Raw genomic sequence first — 27,846 nt, 5'->3', positions numbered from 1 at the left:
GGGATTAAAAGGATTTAAAAAAAATTTAATAGACTAAGAGGAAGGAAACTACTAAATCCCTTATTTAGAGAACTTAATTTGGAAAAAAAATTAATGGAACACATACAGTTCCAATTTATACTCAACACAAAAACCATTCTGAAGTGTATAAAAGCAACTAAATTTTTTCAAGGTCAAGTGGAGACTGTTGAGCTTTCTAGGATCGTACCTGAATGTTACAAATACTTCTGTTCCATAAACAGCAAATGAACTAAGCCACAGTATTCCAAAACGAAAAAAATGTTCCCCACCAACATAAGGTCATGTTCACCTTGTCCATGAGTGAAATGATTTGAAGAATAAGTTGATCTTGACGTAAATCATCTCCATGCTTAAATATAACTGGATATTTGCCTCCATCTTCCGTCTTAAAAAACAACTGTGCAGGCATAAGGGCACTCTGGAAAATAAAAATATTGATTTCAAATTTGGCCATGAATTAATGCATAAAAGTGTACTATACATACAATAAAATGTTGATATATAAGATAAATACACAGGTAAATAGGACCTAAAAAACAAGTTGGGTTTTCAATGAGATACATTAGGGTATACTGGAAAGAACAGTGAACTAGCTAATAGTCAGAAGACTACACGATGGAAAGCGCACAAGCTCTGCAATCAGTCATGTGGTTAAAACATTCCAAGCTCTGCCAGGTACTCGCTGGACAGTCTTATGCATATCCTTTAACTTGTTTCCTCATCTGTAAAATAAGATACCATCTCTTCTGCAGGGTTGCTAAGGCAATCAGAAACTGTACAGGTCAATAGTCTGGCACCATGTCTAATACAAAGAAGACATTCTTTATATATCTATCATCATTTTTTATTTTTAGAGGTATACTGAAATAAATAAGGTGAAACAGTACAACACAACAATGTACCAGATGCAAAGTCAAGAGCCCTGGTTTTTAATGGCAAGTATACTACAGGTTGAGTATCCTATAACAGAAATGCTTGCAAATGTTTGGGATTTTGGACTTCCCCGGATTTTGGAATATTTGCATATACATAATAAAATATTTTAGGGCTGTGACCCAAGTTTAAACTTGAAATTCAATTACGTTTCACATATACCCTACACACATAAACTGAAAGTAATTTTACACAATATTTTTAGTAATTTTGTGCATGAAACAAAGTTCTGACCGTGTTCTGACTGTAATGCATGACATAAAGTCAGCTGGAGGATTTTCCACTTGCGGCATCATGTCAGCACTCAAAAAGTTTCAGATTTTGGAGCATTTTAGATTTTGGATTTTTGGATTAGAGATGCTCAATCTGTACTAGTTGTGCAGCTTTAAGACTCAAATTCCTCATTTATAAAATGAGAGGAGATCTCAAATATCTGTATCTTTTATTCTGGAATAATATTATGTTTTCCCCACAGTCCTTCCCTTAATTATATGAAGGTCTAAATTCGTTTAGGTATATATTTAAATCAACAAAAAAAAATAAAGAAATTATATTCTTTTTAGAATGGGGGAATCATATAAAACCTCACATAAAGTGGCATGCTAAGATGGATATTCTGGACATAAATGGTCAGAAAATTGTTCTGAGAGAGAGAGAGACCCTATTGAGTTTGGTCATTGAGAAGAAATTATATAAGACAAAAATTTGGAGAAATATATTAATCCAAAGAAAAAAAAATGAGTCAAAGAAATTTAAAAACAAAAACAAAAACAAATGGTAATAACCAAGAGAAATAATGGCCCAAAAAACATCACATAGATGAACAGATGTGACAAAACAAATGGCAAAATGTTAATGACAGAATTAAAGTGGTAGATACACAGTTGTCTACTGTAAAACTCCTTCAACTTTGCTGTATGCTTGAAAACTTTCCTATAAAATGCTGGGGGAAAACAAAAACATGGAAAATGGTTCAGAGAATGTATGTTTAAAACTTACAAACTCTAGTTGGAATAAAATTCTGAATTTTAAATTACCTTAAATTTGGAATATCCTTTTATCACTCCTGGTGAAAATGTTATTTTATAAATTACCTTGAGCCCTAGTAATTGGAAGTTATCTCCCTAAAGATAAATGACAGGCAGGAGAATCTTTGTTGTGATTTCTTTTTTGAGATTCAATATGATTTCATTTAATTTAGATTTCATCTGAAATTTAAAGCAAGAAAACAACCACAGGATAACATGCACTTATCCCAGTGCCTTAAGGGGTCCAGTCTCCATGAATATCCAGCTTTGGCTGTTACATTAAGGTCTACAAAATTACTTTTAAAACTACTAGAAATAAGGGTCCCTAGCCTTTTCAGCTCTAAGGAGCTCATACAAGGAAAATAGGAGTCCACAGATCCTCTGCAAGTGTATGCAGAAATTTCAGTGTATGTGTAAGCATACGGGCAATTTTCTGAAGTGCATAATCCATCACTTTCATCAGATTCTCAAAGACATCCATGAGCCAAAGTAGCAACTCCCTACACAGAGACACTCTATATAACTAATATTATGTAGCAACTGCCTCAGAACCATTATTCCTAAACTCCAACTCAAAATTTTTAAGAATGCCCATATACTTAAGAGTTGAAAGAAAAATAATCAAGACTGAATACTGAGGTCAAAAAGATTTCCCATATTTTATTTCATAAGACATAATTATAATTTTTTATAATTAAAAGGAGTATGAGTCTAGAATCCACCTACCAATAGAGGGAGATATATCTTCTTCTACTCCACTCTTAAAACCCCTGCTGTATGTCTTAGATACTCTTTTGCACCATGGTTGGAAAAAAAAATGGTAAAATTACTTTTTTAATTCATTGCTCTTGATGAGTCCTTAGTGTTCAAGAATATTAGAAGCTGGTCTTCTTTGGGAGTTCTAGCCCAAAGGAATGCCAGTTGTTATAAGTATATTACCTTGTGCATAGCTTTTTACATTTCAGTCTCCAGTAGACTGCAAGCACAGACTAAAAATAAATTGCACTGTATCTCCTATACCAGTATTTTCAAATTGCATATAGTAATACCAGTATTTTTAACTTGCAGGTTGTAATCTGTTAGAGAGTTTTAAAACCAATAGGTTGTAAGCAACATTTAAAAATTAAAGCAACGGAATAATGTTAAAAATAATGGTAACTATCCATCCATAACACCCAGTTAAAGTTAGGGATTGCTTTATGAAACTTATCTTTTAGTCATATGAGCTGGGCTGCAACCCATGACCAAATATGAGGTTGCCTTGAAACACACTTTTTTAAAAAATATGAACTATTTTCTACTATAATTACACCCGTGTATATACATTAGTTGTTGTTCTATGAGCCCTTTCTTAACTCATGCAAAGTAATATTCAATGCAACTATGCCTTTCTACCACTAGAATCACAAAACATAAAACACCATGTCCCACAAAGATCTTTCAGTATGATGTTGACAGATAATGATGCTCTGGCCTTTGGTCCTTTGAGCATGATTAGAGAAGGCAGCTGCATCAGCTGTTCCTACCTGAACTGGTGGCCAGTCAATAGAAAAAACACCAAGCCTGGTATGCTATTAAGGACTAAAGAGAATTGCCACATGAAAATATAAGAAAACACTTAAGGTTCAACAGGAACAGATATCAGACTGAGAAATCTTAAAAAGGTCAACTGTGACTCATATCTAACCATCTGAACTAATGAACTGAATGAATGCATGATACGTCTGCAATTTGCCCTCTAAAAAAATTTACATAAAGAAAAATAGTTATGGCTCTGATTAACAATTAGCTCAAAAAACTAAATATTATGTTGGGTATGGTGGCGCATGCCTGTAATCCCAACACTTTGGGAGGCTGAGGTGGGAAGACTGCTTGAAGCCAGGAGTATGAGACCAGCCTGGATAACAAAGTGAGGACCCATCTCTACAAAAATAAAACAATAAAAAAATTAAATATTAAAAAACAACCCAGAGATATAAAAGTATTTCACATGTTACATAAAAATGCCCATGTACTGGTAACAAAAGAAGATCTTAAATCAAAACACACTGATAAATAAAAGGTACCCTTCGATCTAGCATTTACTAAATCAACTAGAATTTTAGATGTGATCTCTGCAATGTAATAGTTTTCCAAGGTAGTATCTCTGATCTAGCTTAAGAATTAGGTTCCAATCATACACATTAAATATCCATCACAATTACTTTAAACAGTGTAGCTGTTTCCGGAATTATTCCTCTAATTTTCACTTGGGGTTCTAAAGGCAACGGGATAAGTTCCACATCTGACAAATTCATCTTTTCATTATCTCCAAGCAACGCCTGTAGTCTCTCATTCTAGAACAAATCAGAAAGGATTAACGAGGTTAAAATAGAAGAGTAGTTTATAAAACATATAGTAAAGACATAAAAATTGATTCCATTAACTTAAAAGTATTTGCAAAGCACCAAAATAATATAAAGGAGATGGTGTTGTATGTGAGAGACAAGCACTTATAAATAATCCCTAACAACAGCAGCAGCATGCTTTAAACCAAACAATCCCTTGACTGTGAAAAGTTGGACTTTTCACAGGAAGGATAGAGAATACATTTCACTTGCTAAAGCTGACAAAGAATCAGGAATTTATTCAAGTTGGACCTAAAGATTCAATTTCTGTTTCCAAGGATTTGTGAAGCCACAGAGAGAAACTGAAATTTCCTTCAAAGTTTAATTTTGCATGACCAAATATTAAGCAAAAATTTCACTATGCTGCCCCAGTGCATTTTTTGAGTTTAAAAAGGAAACTTAATTCACTTGGAGAAACTATAACCCTACTTTCTAACTTTCACTGAGTCTGTATGGTCAAACTTTTCCTAGGATATCATCATCATTCATTTTCTTCAGCTCATATACATAATGCATTAAGCTAACATTCCATACACTGAGAAATCCAAGTCATGATGAAACAGCTTCATCAATAAGCAACATCTATACTATTTAGAAGAACCCCTTCTATTCAATTTCAAAAGAACAATCAATTTCCTTTAAAAGCTGGGAGAGTCCTGCAATCTTTAGGAGCAGGGCTTGCTCACCTAAATAGGTGAGTTTGTTCTTTAAGAAGGAAAACTCGACATGACAATCCCAGCAGCATAAAACACTTCAACTACAATGCTACTGGGAAGTTGAAGTGCTTTGTGCTGCTGGGTATGCCTCAAAGGAGAGAACTCTGGAATCAGTGAAAGAAATTCAGAAAAAAATAGTATGTTTCAAGGACAAAGAAGACGTAAAATTATTTTCCTTCAGTAATAATCCCATCTCCTCCTGAATGATGAAAAGTTCAAGTTAAAATCAACTGAAAATCAACTGGTATGAATTTCTACCTAAGTGTTACAAAAATCACTAAATCTACTCCTTAACTAAATGGACGGTCAGATCTACTAATGTGAAGTAATGTCAACTAATTTGAGAGTAAAGTTATCCTACCTTAACAAATTACTAGTTGATGTGCTAATTAAAATAAATAAATAAATAAATAAATAAATAAATAAAATAACCAGAAAGTAAAATAAGAATGGGGAGAGAAATCTAGCCACTTCTTACCACCTCTACCACTATAAGCCCTAAGAACCCAGCCACCATGATTTCTCATCTTGATTACTGCAATAATTGCTTCTCTTCTTCAAACTTTTCACCCTCCTACAGTTTCTTATCAAAAGTAACCAGAGTGCAGCTGCTAAAATCAAAGTCAGTTCATGTTACCCTGCTATTCAAAATCTCCAACAGCTTCTACTCTTACTCAGTGTTTCAGTCAAAATAATATTGACTATAATGATTTACAAGGATAAATTCCATCCATTTCCCAATTATCTCTAACTTCATCTCCTATTACTGTACCCATTCCCTCTGCTCCAAATACACTGAGCTTCTTCCTATTTCTCACAACTGCCACACATGCTCCCACCTCCGGGGCTGTGCACTGCAATTCCTCTGGCTGGAACAATCTTCTCCAGAAGACCGGCTTGCTCTCTTACATGCTTCAGGCCTTTGTTCAAATGTCAATTTCTCAGTGAGGCCTTACCTGGCCACTCTATTGAGAAGTGAAACACTGCCTTACTACTGGACACAAGTACTGCCTAATCCCCCTTCCTGTTTTATTTTTCTCCATAACACATAACGCTATCTAGCACACTATACACATTTTATTTATTTATTGCATTTACTCTCTTCAACGAGAATATGATCCCCATAGGGGAAGAGATTTTTATATTCACTGCTGTATCCCAAGAACCTAGAAAAGCACTCTGCACAGAGTAGGCATGCAATACATATTTCGTATTTGTAGAACACATAAATGAGTAATATCCCCTAAAAAAATCATAAAGTGAAAAGAGACTACTTATAATATTAACAGTGAAAGTGTTAATTTATTTTAAATATAGATGGAAAAGATGGCCAGGAACAGTGGCTCATGCCTGTAATCCCAGCACTTTGGAAGGCCGAGGCTGGCAGATCACTTGAGGTCAGTTAGAGATCAGCCTGGCCAACACAGTGAAACCCCCCCATCTTTACTAAAAATTAGCCAGGCGTGGTGGTGCACGCCTGCAGTCCCAGCTGCCTGGGAGGCTGAGGCAGGTTAATTGCTTGAAGACAGGAGGCAGAAGCTGCAGTGGGCTGAGATCATGCCACGGTACCATGGTACTGCAGCTGGATGACGGAGCAAGACTCAGTCTCAAAAAAAAAGTAGAAAAAGGCATTTTATTAGAATTCAAATATGTAGACTGACCTCTTCTAACATAATTTTTCCTAAACTAGAGATCAACGAAGGAAAGAAGACAACATTATCATCTTCTTTACTCATTTGACACTTAACTCAGGGATTACTCTGCCACAGATCTAACACCGTTATACCCACTGTGATATAGCTCTCGCAAATAAATTATGAGGGATGAAAAAGTGCTACATATGATTTTATATGATTAGTGGCCATTTCAATATTACTAGTATTAATGCCAATAATGGTAGTAGAGAGCTATCTCTGCATTTCTTCATGGTGCCAGGGCTTGTTTCTAGTAAATATATGTAAATAAAATTGTTTGTCTTTTACCATATCATGATAAAATGCCTATAAAGATTTTTAGCCAATACTGAAACTATACTTGGGATGGTCTGGCTTAAAATATAGGCTATGTGAGAAACACAAAATTTATTTGGGGAGACTCTGAGTGATGTCCCAAATAGGTGGTCAGCCTCCAGAAGAGCTAAAACTGAGGTGTTGCCAAGGTTCCTGTGCCTGCCAAATTGAAGAGCTCCTGGCACTAAAACAAACTGCTTTCAAATATATGCCCCAAACTGCAGGTCAGAGCAGCAGACACTCCCTCTGCTGGTGGGCATCTGGGAATCACACTGTTTCCCACACAGCCACCTCTGGGGAGAGGTGCTACAGGGGGAACAGTAGTAGAAATATATTTATTTGACCAAGGTTTGTGATTCTTCTCAACAACAAAGAAAATGTCAACTCAACAGAACCGTGTTTCCTCTCAGCCTGTTTTCCCCTCTCTAACCTGCTGAACGTTACTCATTACTTCTTCTACATGGCTCTGCTAGCATTTCTCTTTAGACCTGATTCTTTGCTTTTGAACCACTGACTCAAATCTTCATATTTGCCTCCTCTTTCTGCTCTCCTTTAAAAGTCAAAGGAACACTAAAATGTGTTGTTTTACAAAGGTCACCAAGAAAGGCCTGCCAATTATCTAATGGAATTAGGAAAAGATACCAAGCGAATCTTTCATATCATTTAGGCTACTGATCAGAAAAAATGTCACGTGAAGAACTCATCTACTCATTCACTTCTACCCATCAAGTGGAAACCTCATAGTTGAGAGAAAGACTGATGAACTAGCCAGGAGAGAACAGTTACAAAGCTACTTACTAACAACCAGTTGTGAAACCTTGGGCAAGTCAATCTGGACTTTTGTTTTCTCAGAAGAATTCTAGTCTAAATGATCTCTAGAGATTCTTTCCATATCAAATATATTGTATATTCTAATTTGCTAAGATTCTAAAATGAGAGGTGGTAAAGCACTGTGGATAACAATATGGACTAAGAATGTCTGAGTACAAATCCCCACTCCAATATTTACTAGCTGTATGACATTAAACAAATTACTTGACCTCTCTTTATTTTCTTCTCCTCACAATTGGGATAATATTAGGTCCTAACTTATAGGGTTGTTATGAAGATTAAATATCATATCAATATATATATAAACTCATAAAACATTCCTATTACTATAATTTCATGGTAAGAAGTTCACATAATAGGCCGGGTGCAGTGGCTCACACCTGTAATCCCAGCACTTTGGGAGGTTGAGGCGGGTGGATCACCTAAGGTCAGGAGTTTGAGACCAGCCTGACCAACATGGTGAAACCTCATCTCTACTAAAAATAGAAAAATTAGCTGGGCATGGTGGCGGGCACCTGTAATACTAGCTACTCGGGAGGCTGGGGCATGAGAATTGCTTGAACCCAGGAAGTGGGGGTTGCAGTGAGCCGAGATCGTGCCACTGCACTCCAACCTGGGCGACAGAGTGAGACATTGTCAAAAAAAAAAAAAAAAAAAAAAAAAAAAATTCACGTATCAACCCAAAAAGACAATAGTGAAAATTCAGTATTTTCTGATGCCAAGACGCTATTAGGAACAAAAGCATACACCATAGGCTTACCTTTTTCTTACGATTTCCACTTTCGCGTTGTACTGCCTTCATTAGATGCACCAACCGATCTACAAATGTCTGTTGTGCAGCCAGCAAAGAACGCATAACTCTGACAGACTTATCACCCTGAAGGGTTCAAAGTGAGAAAAAAATAGTTCTATGTAGCGTAATGATCAGGATTTCTTTAACAGCATGGATAATCCTTATTCATATTTCTCACAGTTATAAACTTAAATAGAAAGCAAAACTGAAAAAGATTATCTTGATTCAAAAATAACAAGAAACCTCTTATCTTAGTTAAACACCACTAATCCATCCACAATCGAAAATTATCTGAGTCTTCAGCAAATACTGGTCTACCTACAACAGCATTTTTTTCCCACATAAACCTTGTGACAAGATAGAATTCATTCATCCTAAAATACATTCACTCATTATTTGATTCAATAAATATCCGATGGCTTATGATGCAGAAATGTGCTAGACATATATACATATATATGGCAGAAACAAAGATATAGATCTTCAAGGAACTAAAAATCAACTTTTAAAAAAAGAAAACTTCAAATAGCACCACAATATGTGCTTAAAATATAAGTCATAAAAACTAAATGCTATACGGTCTTATGTAGTGATTCCTAGTTCATAAAATATTATAAAATACATTTCTAATTTAATCTTCCCAATTACCCTGGTAAGGGAAGCTGGGTAAATGTTATCATCCTCATTTCAAAGATGAGGCAATTTAAACTTAAAGAAACTGAAATGTCTTCACGGGTGACAAAGGCTGTAACAGAAACGAGATTAGAAGAGAGGACCAAAGGCTTATTTGCCAATCAGTTTGATGTTGAGAAGCTTTGGGAACGAATACAAAAGCTTAGTCTCAAAGTGTTTAATAATATGTGATTTAAATTTTTAAAAGCATGAAACATCAAACAGATGAAAGATGCCATGAAACAGACTATTTCTGCGGCAAGCCACAGATTAATGTGTGGTAGCTTTCTTTTCACTGCCCTTGCACCCTCTGCTGGCTAAACTGTGACACTGCTTTAAGAATCGAACACAGGAAAAATAAATCTCTTTTAAAAGCTGTTGAAAAGGCAAAAATACATTATATAAAAAGAATCTGCAATATGACCATTGCCAGATTTCTGGAAATGTACATAGCCTTGATAAGAAAGATACACAATAGAAAGGAAAATAAAAAAGCAAAGCTTTTTTTTTTTTAATTCCATGTACAGGTTTATTTCATTAAATTAGGGATCAAGAAAACTTCTGTAAAGGGTCAAAGAGTAAATATTTTAGGTCTTCTTGGCCATGCAGTTTTCATTCCAACTATTAAACTCCTATTGAGTACAAAAGTAGCCATAGACAATATAAAAACAAATGAGTATGATTCTATTCCAATAAATTTATGAACACTAAAATTTGAATTCACATAATTTTCATGTATCACAAATTCTTCTTCTTCTTTTGATTTCTTTTCAACCACTTAAAAATATAAAAACCAGGCCAGGTGTAGTGGCTCACACCTGTAATGCCAGCACTTTGGGAGGCCGAGGCAGGTGGATCACCTGAGGTCAGGAGTTCCAGAATAGCCTGGCCCAACATGGCAAAACCCCGTCTCTACTAAAAATACAAAAATTAGCTGGGCATGGTAGCGGGTGCCTTTAATCTCAGCTATTCGGGAGGCTGAGGCAGGAGAATCTCTTGAACCCAGGAGGCAGAGGCTGCAGTGAGCTGAGATGGCACCACTGTACTCCAGCCTGGGTAACAGAGCAAGCCCCCATCTCAAAAAAATAAAAATAAAAATAAATATATAAAACCATTTTTAGCTCATGGGATGTTCCTAAACAGGCAACAGGCTGAATTTGGCCCATGCACTGCAGTTTGCCAACCCTCACATTTAAGGGTTACCTTCAACAATGCTTGGCTGAATCTTCTCATTACGTTCAAGTACATCTCATGGGTCTTTGGATCTCTCTGCTGAGTATCTTGATCTTCACATTCCACTATCACATACCTTAAAAATATGTTTGAGTCATTCATGTGATGTGAAATGAAACTTAGATTCAGTTTGTAAATACTCATATCATTTCACTAAAACAGATTAATTTACATATGCAAAAATAATAAAATTGGAGTAATAAAACACATTTTATCATCACTTTTAAAAGTGAAAAGTTAAAGAGGAACACATACAACCATCAATAAAAGGTAAACTAAGAGTGGTAATGCCTTAATTTGTGTAATATCCCAAATTTTCTAAAACTTTTGCCACCAAAACAAGCATTTTCTCCTATTTATGAGATAGAGTATTAACATCCTCAGAAATCATCTAAGCTCACATATTTACTGAGTAACTCGAGAACAAAAACTATTATTTTCATAATCTGTGTTATACTTTGGTATTACATAAGACTCTCTTATTCTGAAAACCTCTCTGAAGCTATTCTTGTCACTTATATTTTCAAAAGATGAATAAAATTTTAAGTAATTTTTCCTTTCCCATCCAGTTTCCCGTTTTTCAAAGATCCATACATAATCTTTAACTTTCCAATTAAAAAACTATGGTTTTAAAGAGTAAAAGACATTTTAAATGTCTTCTTAACCCTCATCTGCTTATACAATTACAAAAATCATATAAGCAATGATCTGAATAAGGCTTTATAGGTCTTCTAATCCAGTGTTTCTAAATGTTCCACTGGGAACAAACCAAAGCAAATAACAGGTTGGGCATGGTGGCTCACATCTATAATCCCAGTGTTTTGGGAGGCCTAGGAAGGAGGATCACTTGAGGTCAGGAGTTTGAGACCAGCCTCTACATTTAAAAAAAAATTAAATATAAGCCAAGTGTGGTGTCGCCGACTATAGTCCCAGCTACTAAGGAGGCTGAGGTGGGAAGATAGCTTGAGCCCAGGTGAAGCTGCAGTAAGCTATGATCATACCATTGCACTCCAGCTTGGGCAACAAAGGGAGATGGTATCTCTCAAAGAGAAAAAAAAAAGTATCACAGCTTGATACACACAGCCACATATGCACACAGATGTGTAAAAAAAAGTTTCACAAAGCAACATCCTGTGAACAATATGTTAATATTTGCTATTCTGTTTATTTCATTTTTCTTTAAATACAAATGCTAGACTGTGAAACTTTAAATTACTTTCAGTGGATGATGATGATGTGTAGTTTGAAAACCATCAATCTCAATCAACTTGCTTGCTTTATCAATAGTGAAACTTAGAGGGGCTGTGTCTTGTCTATGGTGGTATGACTGATTGTAAAACTGAGATAGAAACCCAGGACTTTGGGCTCCCAGGTCAGACTTTTTTGATTTTACTAAGTTGACTTTCACACTGTTTTATCTTTAAAACACATGTGAAACTTTTCGACCTTCTTAACTGACAATGTTTCCCAAATCTCAAGTCACGGATGCTTATTATTATGCTTTCCACTATTTCTGGGAGAGTATACTCTGTATTCAGCCATTCAGATGGTCAACTTCATGACAGCTGAGGGCTTACCTGTCTTGTTCTCCACTATATCTTCAGCACGTCCATGTCTAGCTCATAATAGATGCTCAACATATTATTAATACATTATTGTTGAATGAATAATTCCACTCTTGTGGATTTAGCTACTATCTCATTATTGATAATTTTCAAATATAAATACATATTCCTTTTTTACATCTAAGGTCTAATCTTGAATTCCATTACATGACCTGCTTTCACATTCATGCACTCTAATTTTCAAGGACCAGATCCCCTTTTCAAGACACTGTTTGTCATTTCTAACTGAACACATGTAAAACCAAACTTATCACATTAAATTGATTTTTTTCTACCTCTATCGAAGGTACTAACAATATCCAAGGTATTTGGGCTAGGAATTCTCATGTAGCAGGGTTCACAAACTCAAATTTTCTCAAAAGGCAGGCAGGAAACAAATGTTTGAATCACTTAAATAGAAGGAAAGACAGAGAAGTGGGGCTGCAGCCAAACCAGAGAACATAGCACTACCTCAAACTTTCCTTGGCACTCAGTTCAATTTGTGGTCCATGAATCTAAAGCCGAACATTAAAACAAAAAACAGCAGTTCTAAATGGTGAAACTGTCAATATGGTATTATTCAAATCCAAGCCATCCCCTTCTACCCTTCATAGTTAAAGTCCTTGATTATCTCCGTCATCTTAGGGTATTCAGCTTTTCCTGTGTTTATGCAGCAAACTTATTTCCAAATGAACATATAGCTGACCACAATGTAGGGGCCCACTGCTGTGTCTTGCTCTTTCTGACCACCAAGTAAACACTATGGCTGCAGCCATTTCCTGTTATTGAAAATATATGTTGGCCGGGCGTGGTGGCTCATGCCTGTAATCCCAGCACTTTGGGAGGCCAAGGTGGGCAGATCATGAGGTCAGGAGATCGAGACCGTCCTGGCTAACACGGTGAAACCCCGTCTCTACTATACTAAAAAAAATACAAAAAAATTAGCCGGGCACAGTGGCGGGTGCCTGTAGTCCCAGCTGCTCGGGAGGCTGAGGCAGAAGAATGGCGTGAACTCGTGAGGCAGAGCTTGCAGTGAGCCGAGATGGCACCACTGCACTCCAGCCTGGGCTACAGAGCAAGACTCCATCTCAAAAAAAAGAAAAAAAAAAAGAAAAAAAATATGTTAATGCTCATAATAAGCATCAAGTATCAAACACCTCTCAAAAATCATTCAAGTCTGCCAGGTGTGGTGGTTCACACCTGCAATCCCAACACTTTGGGAGGCCGAGGCGGGTGAATCACTTGAGGTTGGGAGTTCAAGACTAGGCTGACCCACATGGAGAAACCTCGCCTCTACTAAAAATACAAAATTAGCCGGGCTTGGTGGCACATGCCTGTAATCCCAGCTACGCGGGAGGCTGAGGCAGGAGAATTGATTGAACCTGGGAGGCAGAGGTTGCAGTGAGCCAAGATCGCACCATTGCACTCCAGCCTGGGCAACAAGAATGAAACTTCATCTCAAAAAAAAAAAAAAAAAATCATTCAAGCCAAACATCTATTCAAACAAAAAGGCCACCTAAAAAAAAAAAAAAAAATGGCACTGTCATCTCCAAATATGAGAGACAAGGTTAGCTATCAAGACCAGAAGACCTAGATTTGAATCATTTCTGAGGTTTCTGTTCACATCAATAAACTAGATTCTAAAACACTCTAAGGTATTTCTTTGAAAGCTGTCATCTTAAAGTAGGAATGCAAACAAAATTGTCCAGGTACCCATTGTAAGATGACATCAGTGGGCTACCTGTTTCCTGGCAATTTTATTTTGTGGCATAAATAACCTTTATTACCTTGAAAGGTCTTAAAAGTTATAGAAAACATGTCAAAGCATCCAAAGTTTACTTTCAATTTCAACACCCTAGAATGACTATAAAAATAAAAAACTGCAACAATTTATAGATTCTGATGCCCAACATTTTACAAACTGGAGACTGTAACGCCCCTCTGTGGCTTAAAAGGTTGACACTATTCATTTTAAAAGGATTGTCTGCACAACTATAGGCCCCTAAGGATTTAGCTACAGCAAGAATCCTGTTTAAATCACCAGAAAGGGAACAAATGAAAAAAGGAAATTCAAATGTTCAAAGGAAACAGCACAATTAAAATTTCTATTTTAATACATTTGTTATAATAGAGTAGGCTTAGAGAAGCATTTAAATTCTCACATTTTATTATTTTTATATGTTCAAAGGAAGAGAAGAATGATCATTTTAAACCAACTATTTGAAATTATTTCCCTTATTGTTACCTTACATTCACAAAAGCAGTGTTTATTAAAGGCAAGAGTCCACACATCAATAGCTTTTCTCCCCATGAGTATTTCTGAATATGTAATAGGCAGACTGTAAATATGGGAAAAACAATTACTCCTTAGGGAATGAATAGACATAGCATATGCTATTGATTCAATGAATCAGAGATATAGTGGGAAAACACAAATCAAATCTAAGTTTGATCGAATGTTTATAAGACTGGGAACTGGGGCTGTACTTTGCTTATAGGAAAAAAAAGTGTGCTCCTTATGAACAGAAACAGCTGCTATGTTGGAAACTTCATCTAATAGATTTCCTACTGTTTGGCTGCTTTCAGAAAATTCTGCCTACTTGAAATAAGAGATCAAAGATTCTATCAAAACTCATTTCAAATTTAATAATGAAATCTGGTCTTCAATCAAACACAAAGAATATGTAACTTGAAAGCACCATATAATCAGTATATACACATATAGCTCTTACCATAGTGAATACTCTAGACTATAAATTCTGAGCCAGAGCAAAGTTTCTGTGAATATTGCAAGGAAACAAAAATATCTCTAAATGAATTCTTAGCAAATGGTTTTAAAAATATACAAAATTTTAATTTAAAAATACCTAAGAAGCTTTGAAATATTTACTCAAAAACTTAGAAACATACCCCACAAATATTTTTTCTCTTTACTTCCTTCTAAATATTTAGATTTTCATGAGGAAATATTTTTCCATAAGACCGGCGACAAGACATACCCTTAAGTATTCAGATTGGAACACAGAGAACATTAGAGGTAAAAGGAGGCATTTAAAGGAAATAGTAGCAATTTGGCAATATGAGAATTTCTAAGTAAACCTTTCAAAGAAAGAATAGTGATTAACAATTAGTCAAAACCTCCTATATTTTCAAGGACATAATGAAATTTAACGTGAGGAAAATGTAGTTTTATGAATATTATATTAAACTGCTAAAGTAAAAGCAGGAAACTCTTTTTCTTCCCACTACAGAGGCCAACAGAAAAAAACAAACACAACCAAAAAAAAAAAAAACACAGGTTCCAAAGGGGGGAAAATCACTGATTTACTTAAGATTGTTGACAGTGGTTTTTCTTTGTTGTAAAGAGAACCATAAAGGCTTAAACTAAACAAATATTTATTGTTTATGTAAATCAAAAATTGTGTGTGTTAAAAGAGTGCTCCATAAAAAAGGATGAGTTCATGTCCTTTGTAGGGACATGGATGAAGCTGGAAACCATCATTCTGAGCAAACTGTCGCAAGGACAGAAAACCAAACACCACATGTTCTCACTCACAGGTGGGAATTGAACAATGAGAACACATGGACACAGGAAGAGGAACATCACACACTGATGTCATGGGGTTGGGGATGGGGGCAGGGATAGCATTGGGAGAAATACCTAATGTTAATGATGAGTTACCGGGTGCAGCACACCAACATGGCACATGTATACATATGTAACAAACCTGCACGTTGTGCACATGTACCCTAAAACTTAAAGTACAATAAAAAAGAAAAAAGGAAAAAGAGTGCTCCAATTTAGTTACCTACTTCTTAAGTACAGGGGCAGTACCCAGCAGAGCATTACCTCTGGAGAGTGGGAGAATGAAGTTAAGGCTGGACTTGACCCACAAGGGCAGCTTCCCAAATCAGTCTTAAAACAAAATAGTATTTTGTATAATTTTCTCACAAAAAGCAAAATACCTCATCATTATTCAAAAGTACTGGTTCAGCATTTCTTAGCCAAAATGCTTAGAACCAGAAATGTTTTGGATTTCTAGTTTTTTTTTTTATTTTTGAATATTTGCATTATACTTAGCTCCTTAAACCCAAAAATTCAAAATCTGAAATGCTCCAAAGAGCATTTCTTTTGCACCTCATGTCAATGATCATAGAGTTTTGGATTTTGGAGCATTTCAGATTTCAAATTTTTGGATTTGGTATGCTCAACCTGTAGTGAGCTTTTACAATGGACATCTACTAATTTGTAATTTGTTTAAGGCTATAAATTGAGCAGTAAGATTAGATTAGAAATCATTTAGACAGTAAAAAGCCTCATGCCAAGAAGTTTAAAAAGTGATATAAGTAGTTTTAAGGATTCTCCCAAAGGTAAAGAAGGCTGTAGGCAGGTCTTACCCACCTGGCTCTGCCCTTTGTTTGCTCCGTAAAGTTAGATGAAGCCCTCTTATCTAGTGTTTAATCCCAGTACTTTTTTTTTATTGAAGCAAAATATTTCTGACTGTGGCTTAAGCTACTTGCCTTTTTCTCTTCAGGATTCTGGGGCAAATAAAGGGCACCACGCTTCATATTAACTGTGCCTCAAGAAGTCAGCCACTCTGTGCCTTAGTTTCTCTCTTTCCTTCAAGTGACTCAGGACATTGTTTTAATGTGAAATAGAGATATTTATGCTTGCCCATTTAACGTCATAGAAACAAATGAGAAAAGGTAACTGAAAATACCCTGAAAATGGCAAAGCAGTAGATAAATGATTTAATCCTAGATCAGAGTCTATCAAGTTCAGCTACAGCAAGCCTCTGCCTCAGTTTCCTCATGTTTAAAATGCCATAAGGTAACTTTTAATTCCAACTTTTTCTTTTTAAATGATTCCAATGTTTTAGTAAATAATGTGAAAATATATACTCCTGAAGAACTGTGAAATATCATACTCAACTACTTTACATGCCAAACAGATATTAAACTGAAAGTACCCATTACCCTCCCCAGTTATATCCTAGCTCCTGGAAAGTTATATCCTTAGTGAAAGGGAGAGAAATGTTGATGCCAACAAGCATTTCCATGAACCCAGCTGTCAGGGAATACAGTTAGATATAAATACTATATCTAGACTTTTGATGATTGCTCATATCTTATTTTAAATCATCTTTGTGTTTATAGCATGAGAAAAAATAATTCTTAAGGGTAATAAGAAAATAAACAGAAAATTATTTTTACATACCAGTATAAATAATTAGCCAGTGTTGAGTTTTTGCAGGCTCTCGATATCAAGAAGGTACAGAGATCTTGCTGAAAGAATTAAAAGAAATGTATTATATATTACCATCTACTAGTAATGGGGGAAAATAAGTAAGTTTACATTTGCCTATCAGTTTTCATCTGTATATCTTATGTAATAGATCAGATTTTCTGCCATTTATCTATCCTTACATACATACATAAAAAATATTTTAAATCAGAAAATATGCAAGTGGTTAGAATACCGCAGTTCAGAGGACTCCTTGTCCTCCTGGAGCTTCATATTGGTAGAGGAGAGAGACATTAAAAGAAATGGTCATAGAAATAATTTAGGTTGGGAGATTAGAAAAGGCAACAATGAAGACATGACATTCAGGCAAGACCAAAATGACACTGGAAGGCTCTAAGTTTGGCTTGTTCAAGGAATGCTAAGTATGTAAATAAAATATAGTGAACACTGAAGAGACTGAAAAGACAGGCAAAGGTCAAAGTATGTGAGACCTTTAAGGTCACATTATTATTGAGTATGGATTTTATTTTAAAAGCAATGGATACCCAACAAAGGATCTTAAGAGGAGAGTGAGATGATGTGATTTACATTTTAGGAAAATGACTGGTTGTCCTGTGAAGTACAGACCTGAGATCAGTTAAGATGCTATTACGGTAGACTAGGAGAGTAAATAATGAGAGTGGAGATGGTGAAAAGGAGACAAATATAAGAAATATCTTGGAAGTATAATTAACAGGACCTGCTGGTGGAGAGGAAGTAGGAAGGAAAGAAAGGCATTAATAGTAACTCCCAAATTTCTGGATTGATTTGTTATGGCACAAACGGAGATTTCAGACAAAAAGCTGCCTATCTATAGAGTAAGAGGAAAGAGTTGTATTTTGAAATATTAAGTTCAAAATGCCTGTCAGACATACAATGGAGATCAAATACATGTTTGAATAGATGAATCTGAAACTCAGGTGAAAGATCTGAGCTAGAAATGCAAATTTGAGTTTATTAACACAACCTAGGACAAGAGTATCAAGTGAGACTAGAAGAGGACCCTGAAGAACATTAAGATATCAAGCAGAGAGGAAAGTGCTGACAAATGAAACTGAGAAGAAATGGCAAGACAGATGAAGAGAAAAACAAGAGATATACAGTATCACCTAAACCATGAGAAGAGTTAGTTTTTCAAGAAGAAAGTTATTTACTTTGTTGAATACTCTGAAGAAGCTGAAAAGAATGTGCAACCAAAAGTATTAAGGTCATTTTGTAACTTAGCAAATTGGGTTTTAAACAAGAGCCAGAATGATATGGACTAAAGGCTGGAAAGAAGGAAGAAAAGAGTATGTATAAACAACTCCTTTGAGAAGAGAAGTAAGAAAACAAGGTGCTGTTTCAAGAGATGTGGTTTCAAGGGACAGTTTTGTTTTTCTGAATTTTTAACATGGAAAATTCTAACACATACTTGAGTATTTCTATCAGGAAAAGAAAATAACACATCTTTGAACAGAGTTATGTTTCTTCTGTGTAAGAAAACAGAAGGAAAGTATGGGGTAGGGATTCATGTCTATAAAACCGGTGATGGGAAACAAACCATTCTTACCTAGTGGTTTCTATTGTTTCCATTAAGTATGAGGCAGAATTGTCATCTAGAGATTGGGAGGCGGGGCATGAAGAACAGAGTGGAAATGGTATGAAAAATCACTGCAGAGCAGGAAGATCAACACGTCTAGGGAAATGGAAGATGGCAGACAGCAGTGAGTGCTCATCTGAGGTTTGTGATCATGAATTTATAGTGACACCAACATGCTATGCTATGTGTTTTTCTTCAGCAATATTCAGGCATAGCGAAAGTAGGTAATTAATGAGGCTTATCAAGAGTTGAGATTTTTGCCAGGGGAACTGCAGGTACTAATAAAAGAATAACTAAAATGACAGCCATGGGATAAAAGCTATGTTCAGAGAAAAGCAAACATTGAAGGGAGCTGATGAATAATGAAAGAGTAGGGATCAACAGATTAGAACTTTTAACACAGTAGGGGTCCTTTCTTAAGTAAAGTCCGAGTAATAAGAGGGTGTTGTTACAAAGTAGATGTGCCAATGCTTTCAGTAAGAATTTTATCTCCAGTTTTAAAGCTTAGGTGTACATTTTAAATATGCACCAAAAATCCAATTTAAAAAACTCCTCAATCAGGAAGCCATTATATAAAGCTGAGTCCATGAGTTTAATAGGCAGAATATAGGCCTAAAGTTTCTCTTTTAACTATCTGCCAAGAACATTATACTTTTGTACAGTGATGTATATATTTCAATAGCAAACACGTTTCATTTCATACTATGCCTTTTTGATAAAAAATTACTTACAGAACATAAAGAAAAGTTGAATTTAAAAAACTGTGAAACAGGAAATATGTATTGTAAATGTTAAAACTCAATCTGAGTAAGCAATACTTTAAGGTTTTAAAACAATTTAAAGAAAAAAGTGCTTTATAAAAAAAGATCACATATTGTAGGTCACAGACATAAGAAGAAATGGTGAGGAAGGTGCAGGTATCCTTCAAGAAAAGTATCTCTAAATATTTACTGAGTGTATACAATAATAACAATAATATTATCAAATCTGAAGGAAGTTAAACAAGATGGGGTGGGGTGGAGGGAGAAGGATTTAGCCAATGACAAGCAAGAATATGTAATTTATATATATATAAGAAAGTATAGAAAGTACTACATAAGATAGTGAAATCAGTCAAAATACAGCTACAACCACAATAAAAGCAAATGGGGCAAAAGTTCCAGTTACAAAACAGAGTGTTAAACTAGATTTAAAAACAAAATTTAGCTACATGATATTTACAAGGGACCTAAATATAAATATAAACCTAAAATATAAGGCTACAAAAAAATTCAAAGGAAAAGATAAACAAACGCAACAAAAATATTGAGAAGAAAAGATAAACATGAACATTAATCAAGACAAAGCTCTATTAACATCAGACAAAACAGGTTTTAAGATGAAAAGCATTATTAGATATCAAGAGGGTTACCAAACAGTGATAAAGATGCAATTTATGTACTTAATTGAAGAGCTTCAAAATATTTAAAGCAAACACTAACAGAACTACAAGAAGAAATTAATAATTCTACCATCATACAGGGGAATTTTGCCCTAATTCTTTCACAGATAAAGCAGAAAAAAATGTTAGGACAGAGTACAGATTTCAATAACACAATTAATAAGCTTGCTCTAGTAACTTATGTACAATGCTATACCCAACAGCTGGGAAATACACCTTCTTTTCATGACCCATGGAATTCATAAAATATGAGCAGATTTGGGGAATAATTGAGTTTCTGTCTCCTTTCAAACATTTGGCCAGACACGTATAATGTTCTCCTGAAACTCCAAGAATAAAACGAGGAAGGACATAAGATACTGCTCAGGTGTCAAAAAGGAGACAGGAATGTTGATATCTCAAGTTGTGATAAGAAGAGAGGTAATTCAGCTTGATTGTGTATTAACATAAAGGTGACAATGGCTTGTACAATACACTCTATGGGAATAGGGGAAGGGATAGGGGAAGATAGAAATATCACTCAAAATGATTGCCACTCTTTTCTGGATACCTGAACCCTCTAAGAAACTATTCAGCTGACAAAAAGTTAAATGGCTTAATCATTGAATAACAACAGATAGGTTCATCAATCACAAGAGAAATATCAGAAATATATACAAACTATCATTTTTAGCCTAAACATTTTGAGTGATGGGGGAGTGTAAATCAATATTCTGAACATCGTTTTCAGAATCCAATCACTTCACAGCATCTAGAATGTAAATCACCCTTTGTTCAAGCTACCAATATGGAAAACTCATTCAGACTAATGGCCTACAAGCCCTACACTACTGATATCCAATTCTCTCTTGGATCCAATCTTCTGCCAGGTTCTCTTTTGCTCACTCTCCCACAAACCAGGCACACTAGTTTCTGGTGTTCCTCAAACATATACACTTAAACTCTGGTCTTAGGACCTCTATACTTGCTACTCCCTCTATCTGAAATGCTCTTCCCCAGATAGCCATATGGTTGTTCTCTCACCTGCTTCACTTTTAGAGGGATGTTACTTTTTTAGTAACAAGTAACTTGTAAGAGCTTTCTAGAACATAACCTCTATGAAGGCAAACATTGTAACTGTCTTGTTTTCTGCTGCATCAACCCCAGCATGTAGAACAGTTCCCATACATGTTAAGAGCTCAAAAAAATATATGTGAATGAATGAATGACTGAATCAATGAATCAATATCTTAGCTCTGAAAGGGAAAACTTAGACTGTAGCAGATTGGCTTCTTAAAGGGCTTATCTAAGGGTTCTATGATTCTGTAATTTAAAAATTCTTTTTTCAGTTGAATATTTTGTTATACCGAGAGATATGCAAACATACAAACTTTAATCAATAGCTAATAGTTAAAAGATTCATTCAGCCATTAACATTAACTCCTAAAATCTGACTAAAAGTAATATATATACACACACTGAAAAATCACTTGAACTGTTCTAATAATAAAACATGTGTTACTTGTTTTCAACATCAGAGATATTAATGATTTCTTTTAAATTAGAAGTCTTATAGACAAATTAAAAAATACGTACTACATCAGCTTCTGCAATGCACTTTCCAAAGTACTTTTCAGAGTAGCACTAGTCTAACAGGCCTGTTTTATCTCAAAAATGTGTCTACTTATATGTATAGTTAAAAAGTTGCTTAGTGTATTATCTCTAATATCAAAGTTATACATTTCTACGATGTAATCACAAGCACTGACAACAATTACAGTAAGGTTCATAAACACATTGACAGTAAATATTCTGGGTTTCCCTAATAAAATATTTAAGCCTAGTTTATTTTCATATTGCATATGAATCCATTTATATGCCCAAAGCACCAATAAAATGACTCGAATTGAGGACTATCTGGTACTTTATGCTGAGGGGGAAAAGTTATAAACATGCATCATAAAGTAAGTTATTTAATAAAGTTGTAATATTTAGTTATTTAATCAAAATTGAGGTTTTAAAGACAAGTATAAAATGTTCATGCGGTAGGATCTCTCCTATAGGAAGCTGGAAAAGCTTTGTACTCACTTCCAGATTTTCGCCATCTGGAACTTCTTTTGTTTTTGATGCAGGAGGAGGTGAAGAGACTGAAGGAAGGGGGCTGGTTATAATTTGGGAGCTGAAAAAGTAATAAAAGAGATCACTGAGATGTAAAATACTCTGTCCATAAGAGAAGGCACAATTTTTTATGGAACAGTTCACTTCAATTGTGTCTAGTTAATGCAACACTTCCTAAAGTGTGTTCTGTGCAACACTAGAGTCACATTGTACTCTGGAAAAAGCGCATGGTCAAAGATTATGGGTAATGCCTCTTGGGAGATTTATGTGCAAGTCTGCATATTAAAGGTTTGGGTAAGTGCTGTTTGTTTGTTTGTTTGTTTGTTTAAGCCCATTTAGCTTTAAACTAGCATTTCCCAAACATATCTGGCCAAGATTCCCTCTTTTTAAAAACAAAATAGAGCTTTTATCTTCTTAAAAACATAACAGAGCTTAAAAAAAGAACTAAAAAAGAAACACACAAAATTAGTGACTAGTAGACCATAAGAATTGGAAAAGACTAGGTTACAGTTTTCACCCCATCATAAAATTCTGAATAGACTTTTACTTATAAAACGTTCTACATGGCATAGGGAAGAAAATAAATAAGCATGACTTGAGACTGAAGACCTCCAATATAGAGTGAGATAAAATATAAAGAGCATCTTCTCTTAAAAATAGAAAAATATAAAGTAGCCTGGGAAAGAAAAATTATTTTCCTCTTTTTCGGTTCTTCTCCAAATAAAACACACAACATAAAGCATAGCATAACCATAATCATAAAGAAAAATTCAAAAATCCAATTTTGAGCTCATGTAATAATTTAAATGACTGGACTGATTCAGGAAGTCTAAAATTTAGACCTGGTTTTGTCAATAACAAACCTAATGATCTTCACAAAACCATTTCATATCACTAAGGCTAAGATTTTTCACCCAACGGTTACTACTTTTTGCAAATTTTAAGATTCTCTGAAAAGCAAAAAGTAGAAAAAATGTGGGATTTGGAGTCAACTCTACCATTTGCAAGATACATAAAAGTTTGGGCAATTTACTTGAAGTCCATCTCTAAATTAGGGACAGGAATACGTACCTCAGAGGACAGTTGTAACACGATAATGTGTGTGGACACGTGGTACAGTATCAGATATACATTTGGGAACTCCTAATTTTTATATTGTTAATAGCTAACTTTTAATTCAAATAATATGCTATTATTTTCAGTTTAACTACTAAAGAGGTGTAAACAGCTAACAAAAAATGCAACTTTTTATTAAACTATTTGAGGTCACTAGCATGCTCCGTCCTTCTATTTCATCCATTTCTTTTTTTATTTCTTTTTTTTTTTTTTGAGACGGAGTCTCGCTCTGTCACCCAGGCTGGAGCGCACTGGTGCAATCTCAGCTTGCTGCACCCTCTACCTCCCAGGTGTCACCATGTTGGCCAGGCTGGTTTTGAACTTCTGACTCAAGTGATCTGCACACCTCGGCCTTTAAAGTGCTAGGATTACAGGCATGAGCCACCACACCTGCTCCTTCCATTTCATTTTAACATAAATAAGTAATAGTAGCTAAGACTTACTAAGCACTATGTATTAGACAGTTTCCTATGAGTGTTAATTCACTTAATGATTAAACAACCCTTAAAGATGAGTTAATATTGCTATCACCACTCTTAAGAAACTGGAGACACATAGAGAATATGTAATTTATGCAAGTTTACACAGCTAGTAAGTGGCAGAGTCAAGATTTTTAACTCAGGTATTCAGCCTTGATAGCCTGCAAAACACTATTCCCTAATATAGTAATTTGTGTGCTGTGAGTACACATGCAATATTCACTAGTAAAACTTCAAAATTAGTAACACTAGCATTTGGTACATCTAAGGAAAGGAAAAGAGAAAACAATTTGAAAAGGGAAAAATTAACAAACTAGAAAATATGTCCTCCCTGGATATCCATACCTATCTATTTCTGCAGAATTTATTCCAGAATTTGACACATTTTCTGACACTGAACTCTGACTATCCTTCTTGGTAGGTTCCAATCCATTCTTTATATCATCAAAATTTTCGTATTTGAGAGCCTGGACCAATTGTAGTAGGTACATCAACAAATCCTGGAAAACAAAAAAAAGTAAAGTAATATTAGGAAAAGAATGCAAAATTATTAGACATAATTTATTCCTAAATATCAAGTAAACATTTTACTTTTATCTATCACTTTTCAGCTGTATTACTTTTGGCACGTCACCAAATTACTTAACTTCTCTGTGCCCCTCAGCCCCTTCATCTTTAAAATGGACATCATAATATAAACCTTAGAGAAGAGCATGAGGGTTAAATTAGTAAATAAAAGAAAGTCACAGTATAGTGTCCAGCACAGACTAAGTGGCCAGTAAATGACGTGTTTTAGGTAGTAGTTTCAAAAAAAAAAAAAAAAAAGTGGGAAGGATTCAAGATGCTTTGCATAAAACTAAGAAATTATAGAAGGATCCTTTTTCTCAGTAATGGATCAGAAGAGTGCATTCTATGTTTAATATTACACAAGAAATTCCAAATTTTCAAGTTTTCAAAGCACTTCTGTTTAATGACTACTACTGGTTAGAATCTTTAAAAATCATCTGTTTTCTTTTTTCCTGAAAGCTCAAGTTTTAGAGAATTTGGATTGCTTCTTAAATGAAAGATCCTGTAAAACAGACATTTAAACATTTGATTAAGAGACATGCTTTCTATTCCTGCCAACTACCTAGAGATTTGAACAAAACAAATTGCTAAGCCTAAATTTTCCATAAGTGACAATCAATGAGATAACTTGGACTAAAAAGGTGTCAGTCAACAAAGTAGCTTTCACTTTACTGAGTTTTCCCTTAATAATAATAAAACTCTTTAATGTTTAGGATGGAAATGCTTCCAGTATTTCTCTATAAAGGTTGTCTTGACATACTTGTCCTCTTCCCAAGTATGTACTTTTTAAAATTTTACTTTTAAAAATAACTAAAAAGTGAAGAAAATTGCAAAGCTCAAAAAAATCTTAAATGTACGTATTATCTTCCAATTCTAATTGTCATTCACCCTGTTAGACACTTGAAACTCATAATCAGAAAATTCTGAGACTTTGGGACTACCAACTCAACTTCAGTCTCCTCTTTAAGCTCACAAACCAGGTTAAGTCTCCTGTAAATATTTCATGGTCCACACTTTCCTATTTGTAACAAGTATAGCACCTGTAATAACTTACTCTTGGTTTTTCCACTATTTTATAAACCAGGAGGACAGAGACCACCTGCCAGCAACCCATATTTCCTTATTTAATACTATAGGCATAACTCATTTTATTGTACCTTGCACACATTGCATTTTTTTTTTTTTTTTACAGAATGAAGGTTTGTAGCAACCCTGCACCCAAGCAGTCTATTGGCATCAGTTTTCCAACAGCATGCATTCACTCCATGTCTTTGTGTCACACTGTAGTTATTCACATAATATTTCAAACTTTTTCATTATTATTTTATCTGTTATGGTGATCTGTGATCAGTGATCTTTGATGTTACTATTGTAACCAGGGGTGCCACAAAGCGTACCCATATAGGATGGCACACTTAATCAATTAATGTTGAATGTGTTCTGACTAATCCAACAACCAGCCGTTTCCCTGTCTCTCTCCCTCTCCTAGGGCTTCCCTATTCCAAGACACAGCAATACTGCAATGAGGCCAATTAATAAACCTACAGTGCACTCTAAGTGTTCAAGTAAAAGGAAAAGATGCATGTCTCTCACTTTAAATCAAAAGCTAGAAATGATTAAGCTTAGTGAAGAAGGCACAGGAAAAGCCAAGATAGGTTGAAAGCTAAGTCTCTCATACCGAGCAGCCAAGGTACGAATGCAAAGGAAAAGTTCTTGAAGGATATTAAAAGGGAACCACAAATGAAAAGAAAGGTAAACACCCTTATTGCTGATATAGAAGTTTTGGTGGTCTGGGTAGATCAAACTAGCCACAACATTCCCATGGGTGAAAGCCCAATCCAGAGCAAGGCCCTAATTCTCTCCATTTCTATAAAAGCTGAGAAAGGTGAGGAAGCTGCAAAAGAAAAGTTGGAAGTTAAAAGAGGTTTGTTCATGAGATTTAAGGTAAGAAGTCATTTCCATAACATAAAAGCACAAAGCGAAGCAACAAGTACTGATGTAGAAACTGCAACAAGTTATTGATGCAGGTGACTATACTACACCACAAAGTTTCAGTGCAGATGAAACAGCCTTGTTTTAGAATAAGACACCATCTAAGACTCTCACAGCCATAGGCTGACTCTCTTGGTAAGGGTCTAATGTAGGCAGTGACTTTAAGTTGAAGCCACTGCTCATTCACCATTTCAGAAGTCCTAGGGCCCTTAAGAATTACGCTACATCTACATTGCCTGTGCTCTATAAACGGAAGAACAAAGCCTGAATGACATCACATCTGTTTAGAGCATGGTTTATGAATATTTAAGCCCACTGTTGAGACCCACTGTTCAGAAAAGAAGATTCCTTTCAAAATATTACTGCTCATAGACAATGTACCTGATCATCCAAGAGCTCCGATGGAGATGCAGAAGTTGAATGCCATTTACATTCCTGCTAACACAACATCCATTCTACTGCCCAAAAATCAAGAAGTCATTTCGACGTTCAAGTCTTATTATTTAAGAAACACATTTTGTGAGATCATAGCTTCCATAGACAGTGATTCCTGTAATGGATCTGGGCAAAATAAATTGAAAAGCTTCTAGAAAGGATTCATCATTCTAGATGTCATTAAGAACATTTGAGCTTCATGGGGGAAGGTCAAAATAGCAAGATTAACAGGAGTTTGGAAGAAGTTGATTCTAACTTTCTTGGCTAACTTTGAGGGGCTGAAGACTTCAGTGCCTGTAATCCCAGCACTTTGGGAGGCCGAGGTGGGTGGATCACCCGAAGTCAGGAGTTCAAGGCCAGCCTGGCTAACATGGCGAAACCCTGTCTCTACTAAAAATACAAAAATTAGGTGGGCGCAGTGGCATACGCCTGTAATCTCAGCTACTCGGGAGGCTGAGGCAGGAGACTTGCTTGAACCCAGGAGGCAGAGGTTGCAGTAAGCCAAGATCATGCCACTGCACTCCAGCCTGGGCAACAGAAGGAGACTCCATCTCAACAACAACAAAAAAGACTTCAGTGGAGGAAGTAAATGCAGAAGTCACGAAAATAGCAAAAAAAACTAGAATTAG

At 35.4% G+C, this 27,846-nt stretch overlaps 1 protein-coding gene across 4 annotated transcripts in view; it reads right to left on the bottom strand.

The window, feature by feature from the left end:
• Positions 1-27,846, bottom strand: part of PIK3C3 (phosphatidylinositol 3-kinase catalytic subunit type 3) — a 126,494-nt gene that overhangs the window by 42,969 nt on the left and 55,679 nt on the right. For 3 of the 4 annotated variants that reach the window (XR_004667548.3, XM_034943585.3, XM_003830212.6), the window contains exons 11-17: positions 24,569-24,723; positions 22,599-22,689; positions 17,446-17,513; positions 10,594-10,699; positions 8,686-8,802; positions 4,187-4,318; positions 311-439 (exon numbers count right to left, since the gene is read on the bottom strand). Coding sequence is in view for 3 of the 4 variants with exons in the window: in XM_034943585.3 (XP_034799476.1) it covers positions 311-439; positions 4,187-4,318; positions 8,686-8,802; positions 10,594-10,699; positions 17,446-17,513; positions 22,599-22,689; positions 24,569-24,723 (798 nt within the window). In the remaining variant the exon portion in view is untranslated. The remainder of the gene's footprint in view (positions 1-310; positions 440-4,186; positions 4,319-8,685; positions 8,803-10,593; positions 10,700-17,445; positions 17,514-22,598; positions 22,690-24,568; positions 24,724-27,846) is intronic. The other variant, XM_034943584.3, reaches the window with a different exon arrangement.

Source organism: Pan paniscus, chromosome 17 (genome assembly GCF_029289425.2).
Source record: "Pan paniscus chromosome 17, NHGRI_mPanPan1-v2.0_pri, whole genome shotgun sequence".
NCBI lineage: Eukaryota > Metazoa > Chordata > Mammalia > Primates > Hominidae > Pan > Pan paniscus.
This window is presented reverse-complemented; position numbering and strand designations above follow the sequence as displayed.